The sequence below is a fragment of the Triticum dicoccoides genome, chromosome 1B (assembly GCF_002162155.2).
Source record: "Triticum dicoccoides isolate Atlit2015 ecotype Zavitan chromosome 1B, WEW_v2.0, whole genome shotgun sequence".
Lineage (NCBI taxonomy): Eukaryota > Viridiplantae > Streptophyta > Magnoliopsida > Poales > Poaceae > Triticum > Triticum dicoccoides.
In genome coordinates this window covers 25,834,744-25,841,489 of record NC_041381.1, presented here as the reverse complement: position 1 = coordinate 25,841,489, position 6,746 = coordinate 25,834,744, and the positions used below count along the sequence as shown (strand labels likewise).

The 6,746-nt window shown below is 49.2% G+C and overlaps 1 protein-coding gene across 1 annotated transcript; it reads right to left on the bottom strand.

Moving 5' to 3' along the window:
- Positions 1-639: 639 nt before the first annotated feature.
- On the bottom strand, positions 640-1,932 carry LOC119317051 (gamma-gliadin B-I-like). Its single transcript, XM_037591446.1, has one exon. The coding sequence runs from the start codon at positions 1,871-1,873 to the stop codon at positions 797-799; it is 1,077 nt and encodes a 358-aa protein (XP_037447343.1). The 5' UTR covers positions 1,874-1,932; the 3' UTR covers positions 640-796.
- Between the last annotated feature and the right edge of the window lie 4,814 nt (positions 1,933-6,746).

The window sequence follows — 6,746 nt, the reverse complement described above, 5'->3', positions numbered from 1 at the left end:
TATTTTGCATTCTATGAAGAACAAATGTGGTATAGAATAAGAGCATAAAAAGGGCAAAACAAAGTAATGCGCAAAGAATACCCCCCGCCCTCCCCAGACAGACATAAACACCCTGCTGCCAGCAACTCCTTTTCCGTACCTAGCAAAAGAATTGTTGGATTGATGTAGCGATTTTTTGCAACCACTCAAAGGACATGAAAATAAGGAAAAAACTGGAAACTTATTTAAAATTAACTAGCTAGTGGGTGTATGTGAAGTTCAAGAAAAAGCTCGACTTTTTCTCGACAAGTTAATGTGCAAAGAATTAGTAAATGTATTTGCCAAAAAGAAAGCGAACTGAATTAACGATAAAACCGGTTTAGGTTCTCACTATAGACAATGGTAGTAGTCGGAACCATATACAAACCTATAAAAAATAAGATCTCAAATCTCCAACCATTAAAGAGTTATATGTTAGTCCTTTCTTCTGTTCAGCCCAAATTTTACAATAGCAGTATTATACTTAAATCTTGATTATTGCAATACATAAATAATTAATTAATGCACCAGCTTGCGGTTGTAACCAGGCAAGATGAACCTGTGAACTTGCAAGCATGGCAATCAGATCGACATCCACACAATACCAGTATGAACACTATCTAGATAAAACTTTATTTGTATTTTATTTCATAATTTAAACTAGTTTGTGCGGGTCACACATGACATTGTGTGACACTTTATTTGTCACCGCTACATCGACATATCCATCGACTAAGCAACGGCGATCCTACTATATATTACTAGAGATATTTTCTTATCAGTAGGCACCAACTTGGGTGCCAACGCCGAATGGCACACTAGTGGTCGTGCCGTACACCGGCACATTGACACTGCACATCGTTGGCAGGGTACGGAATGCGATGGAAGTCATCACCTCAAGTTGAGCTATTTGGTGTGGCTGCAATAAGGTACCCTGTGGTACCTGTTGTTGAGGCCATTGACCGAGTTGTTGTTGTTGAGGTTGTTGGAAAGAACACTGTCCGAGTTGCTTCTGTTGTTGTTGGGGTTGGGAGACACCTTGGACCGACTGTTGGGGTTGTTGCTGCTGAGGTTGGTTGAAACCCTGACTAGGTTGTTGTTCTTGTAGGACGATCGAGTAGATGATGGCACGGATTGCATCATAGCGTGATTGTTCGGGGATTCGCGGCAGCTGCTGGCAACATTGTTGCTGCATCACATGGCAACTGCTCTGCCACAACATTTGCGACCTAGCAAGACTTTGTGGCATTGCCACAGGGCTGCAATGCTGCTGGAGGAATACCTTGCATGGGTTTAGCTGCTGCAAGATAGATGGATGAACATATGGTAACTGTTGTTGCGGTAGAACTAGTTGTTGGTGTTGCAAAAATGGTGGTTGTTGTGGTAGAATTGGTTGTTGTTGTTGTTGCGAAAATGGTGGTTGTTGTTGCTGCTGAGAAAATGGTGGTTGTTGCTGCTGCTGAGAAAATGATGGTTGTTGCTGTGAAAATGGTGGTTGTTGTGGTAGAGGTGGTTGTTGTTGCTGCGGAAATGGTTGTTGTTGCTGCAAAAATGGTGGTTGTTGCGGTAGAACTGGTTGTTGTTGCTGCGATAATGGTGGTTGTTGCTGTGAAAATGGTGGTTGTTGTAGCTGCGATAATGGTGGTTGCTGTTGCTGTGAACATGGTGGCTGTTGTGGAAATGGTTGTGGTTGTTGTTGGATGGGTTGTTGTTGGTGGTACCATAAGATTTGTTGTAGTGGTAATGGTTGTTGTTGCGATGGTTTCTCCAGGCCAGGGTTGTGGCTAGTCTCCATTTGTGCAATGGCACTTTTCGCCGCAATGGCGAGGAGGGCAAAGATGAGGAAGGTCTTCATGGTGAATTGGTGTTAACTAGTGTTGCTTGGTTTTGATGCTTGTGCTTGTTATAATCACTATACTTCATGCCTATTTATAGTAGCCCGTGCACCATCTCTTTCCTTCTTTGCATCAACTTTAATAATTGTGTTTGGATGTTTCTGGAATGGATTTTTGGTACATTATGGTAGGTTGCACTAGCTATAAGCGTACTTTTGGATTGATCATCAAAGTTGCTTTTTAGTTGTGCATATGATCATACACAAAGTACATGATGTTTGAGGTAGATGACTTGCCTTATTCACTTTACATGTCATGCATTTATCTGGATAGTGTCACTTTTACACCCAATTTTGGAAAAGGTACCTGATGTTTGTTATAGATGACATGCCTTATTCACTTTACATGTCACGCACTTATCAAGATATTATCACTTTTACACCCGATTTTGGAACCTTGTATAGGGTGTCCGCCTTAAACAAGAAAAGGCAAAACTTGTGTAGGGCTAAGTTGCAAACATGTGTGGGTTGTTAACATATGCTCTATTATTAAAGCCTTACATGTGGAGGGTTCTTCTAGACTCAATTGTTTTTTATATAACTAACATTGTATTGTCCTTTAAGATGATAAGATAAACTAACACCTATAGAGCATGACATGACTCATCGACTTCCCTTTACATGTAAAGGATTGTAATTGCTTACAAGTCACTAACATATATCAGGTCCTAACTCTAGACACATCATCATCAGTTTGATCTTTGTGTTAAGGATTTTTATTTGATCAGATCATTCTTTTGGCGGACTAAGTTTGCAATATTGTGTAAATATTTCATGGGGCCCACCTGGTCTCTTTTACTAAATCTTTGGGGCAGGAGGTTGATATTTATTTGAATTGTGTAGAACATTTACATAGGTAACCTATTGGAATTATTATATGTTCGTGGTAGGACTAGGGTTCCTACCAGGCCTCCGGCGTAGGTTGTATGGGCAAGGGGGAGGGGGACGGAGGCTGGAGCGGGCGCGCCGGCGGTCGTGCGCCGTCGCGGCTAGGGTTGGGAGAGGCGGCTAGGGTTCCGGCTCCTTGGGGAGCCGGGCAACAGAAGATTATAATATCTTTATTGCTTGATCTCAAACGGTGTCTTACAACTAGTATTTATAACTTTAGCCTAAGATAACTTGCCTAAGATAACTTACCTAAGATAACTTGCGGGACAAGCCCCTAATACTAATGCCCGGTGGGCCTCTTTCTGGCATAGACCTGACCGGTCATAACATCTCTCCCCGCCTGCGCAAACAGCTCGTCCTCGAGCTGAAAGTCTGGATAGTGTTGGCGGAATTCGTCACGCTGCTCCCAAGTAGCCTCCTCCTCCGGAAGGCCTGCCCACTGAACAAGGATGAACCAGACGCCACGACGGAGCTGCGCCTGCAACACCTTTGCTGGCTCAGGAAGAATGCGACCATCGGCGATTGGAGGAAGCGCCGAAGGAGCCGCCGGTGGCTCGCCACGGAAAGGCTTGAGCAGCCCAACATGGAAGACGTCGTGGATGCGAGCGCGGGCCGGAAGCTGAAGACGATAGGCCACCTTCCCAATGCGCTCCAAGATAGGGAAGGGCACGGCGTAGCGAGGGCCGAGCTTGCGCTTCGCGCGCGGGTCGAGTGACTGCGTAGAGTGGTGGAGAAGACGCAGCCACACCCAATCACCCACCGCAAACTCCGCCTCGCGATGATGATCGTCGTAGTAGTGCTTGGCCAGCTGCTGTGCCTGAAGGAGACGCTGACGAACCTCAGCAAGCATCTCGTCACGACTGCGGATAAGGGCACTCGCAACCTCCGTCCGAGCCATCTCCGGGTCCACCGGAAGTATAGGCGGGGGTGGGCGTCCATAGACCACCTCAAACGGCGTCGCGCGCAGGGCGGAGTGATAAGAGGTGTTGCAGCAGTACTCCGTCCAAGAGAGCCAATCTACCCAAGCGCGAGGCCGATCACCTATCACACAACGCAAATACATGGCAATGACCTTGTTAACCACCTCAGACTGACCATCTGTCTGAGGATGAAACGCCGTACTCAGGCGAAGCTGAACACCCACCATCCTGAAGAGGTCGCGCCAGACATGGCCCGTGAACACTGGGTCCCGATCACTGACGATCGAAGCAGGGAACCCGTGGAGACGGACGATGCCGTCGAAGAAGGCCCTGGCCACTGACGCCGCTGTGTATGGATGGCCGAGCGCGATGAAGTGGGCGTACTTGAAGAAGCGGTCGACCACCGTGAGAATGACCGACTTGCCGCCCACCTTGGGAAGGCCCTCGATGAAGTCCATGGATATATCCGTCCAAACCTGAGACGGCACCTCCAAAGGCTGAAGTAAACCAGCCGGCCTCAGGGTCTCCGTCTTGTTGCGCTGGCAAGTCTGACAAGACCGAACCCAGTCGCGGACCAGGGCGCGATCGCCAGGGATGTAGAAGTCGGTGCGAAGACGATGGAGGGTATTCTGCACACCCTCATGACCCACCGAGTGGGCGAGCTGTAACACCTGGTGACGGAGATCATCATGCGCCGGAACAAAGATCCGGCGCCCATGGAGAAGCAGTCCGTCAGAGAAGCGCCAAGGCTCCTCTAGGTCGCCGGCCGTGAGCTGCTGCTGAAGAAGGACGACATCGTCGGTCGTCGCAGTGGCGCGGCGAATGTCGGCGAAGAGACCGAACGTCGGCCCGGAGCGGATGCATAGGGCCGCCCCGGTGGACTCGTCGGTGGAGGGAGCGAGGTCGGAGTCGCGACGGGACAGCGCATCGGCCACGATGTTAAGACGGCCCGGCCGATACTCGACGGAGAAGTCGAAGCCGAAGAGCTTGCTGATCCACTGGTGCTGCAGCACGGTCAATAGCCGTTGGTCCAGCAAGAACTTCAAGCTGTAGTGGTCCGTGCGAATGTGGAAGGAACGTCCTCACAAGTACGGCCGCCAGTGACGAATGGCCTGTACGAGGCCAATGAGCTCCCGCTCGTATGCCGCCAACTTAAGATGGCGCGGAGCGAAGGGCCGGCTGAAGAAAGCGAGGGGCCCATCGCCTTGATGAAGCACGGCGCCGAACCCGGCGCCCGAGGCGTCACAGTCCACCACAAACAGGCGGTCGAAGTCGGGCATCTGGAGGACGGGGCCCGTCGTGAGGGCCCCTTTGAGGGCCTCGAACGCCGTTGTCGCCTCGTCGTCCCAGGCGAAAGCGTCGCAGCGAAGCAACCGCACGAGGGGCGCCGCGATGAGCCCGAACTCCCGGATAAATTTCCGGTAGTAGCCGGCGAGGCCGAGGAACCCGCGGAGAGCCTGCGGCGAGTGAGGCGTCGGCCATGCAGAGACGGCCGCCACCTTGTCGGCGTCCATAGCCACCCCGTCGGCCGAGATGACATGGCCGAGGTAGGCGACGGTAGGTGTCCCGAACGAGCACTTCGAGCGCTTAAGGTGGAGGTGGTGCGCCCGAAGCTCGTTGAAGACAATGGCGACGTGCTGGAGGTGCTCGGCCCAGGTGGCGCTGTAGATAAGAATGTCATCAAAGAAAACAAGCACAAACCGCCGTAAGTAGGATCGAAGGACGTCGTTCATCAGGGCCTGGAAAGTCGCCGGGGCGTTGGCGAGGCCGAAGGGCATCACCAAGAACTCGAAGTGGCCATGGTGGGTGCGAAAGGCCGTCTTGGCGATGTCGTCTGGATGCATGACTAGGGTTCCTACCAGGCCTCCGGCGTAGGTTGTATGGGCAAGGGGGAGGGGGACGGAGGCTGGAGCGGGCGCGCAGGCGGTCGGGCACCGTCGCGGCTAGGGTTGGGAGAGGCGGCTAGGGTTCCGGCTCCTTGGGGAGCTGGGCAACAGAAGATTATAATATCTTTATTGCTTGATCTCAAACGATGTCTTACAACTAGTATTTATAACTTTAGCCTAAGATAACTTGCCTAAGATAACTTGCGGGACAAGCCCCTAATACTAATGCCCGGTGGGCCTCTTTCTGGCATAGACCTGACCGGTCATAACAGTTCGTTATACTACGACGACAACATATATAGTTTGGTTTACTGTGGTTCATGTTCAGATGTATAAGAATGAATTTACGTATATCAAGGTACTTTATCAACCCAAAATGAAAAATGCCAAACATTTTAACATTTTTCATGAACAAACCTTTAGAACCTATTCGCGACTATCCTCCTAGATCATGGACAACCAGCATATTTCATTTGTAGGATTTTGACAAGGTCTTGATTGTTTCCCACATAAAATGTTCTAGATTGTTTCATGGCAACTTGTTTGTGCCCGGCTATTTTCAAACTTCTTATCTAGGCCATACTTATGTTTTTTAGTCATTAATCTATTAACTGCTGAATGAAGAGGTCCCAAATGATAAAGAAAAACTATGTCAGGAGTATGGGCATCTCCACCACTTGTTTCAATAAAACCAGAGGATTTTATGATTATGAATTTGGTTCGTAATATGTTAATGATATGTGCACTCGATCTGAGCCATTATTGGATGAATTGAAAAGTTTTAAATGGCCCATGGATAAATTTATATTTGTTCGCAAGTATCAGAAATCTGGAATGGTGACACTACATATTCAATTCAAATTTGAAAATACATCTGATCTCAGCTACGGAGGTCGCCATGTGTCTCAAAGGAGTCTCCATCGCAACTCTGGCCGTCTGCAATTACACTACATGGCAGGCTAGTCTGCCATCCATCATGGGGATCTGCTGACAGGGCCGGTCAGAGGTCCTGTGGTTGCAACTAGCAGGTTATTCATCCAATCTCTGTCCGTCAGTTAGTGCTCCTGGAGTAAATTGTACTTGTATGGATATATATAGTTGCAGAGAGGGATTTCTTTGCCTAGTGTTTGATCTGATTGC

What these genes read in the sequence shown, in the direction of transcription:
- LOC119317051 (XM_037591446.1), bottom strand. Translation starts at nt 1,873, where the DNA reads ATGAAGACCTTCCTCATCTTTGCCCTCCTCGCCATTGCGGCGAAAAGT.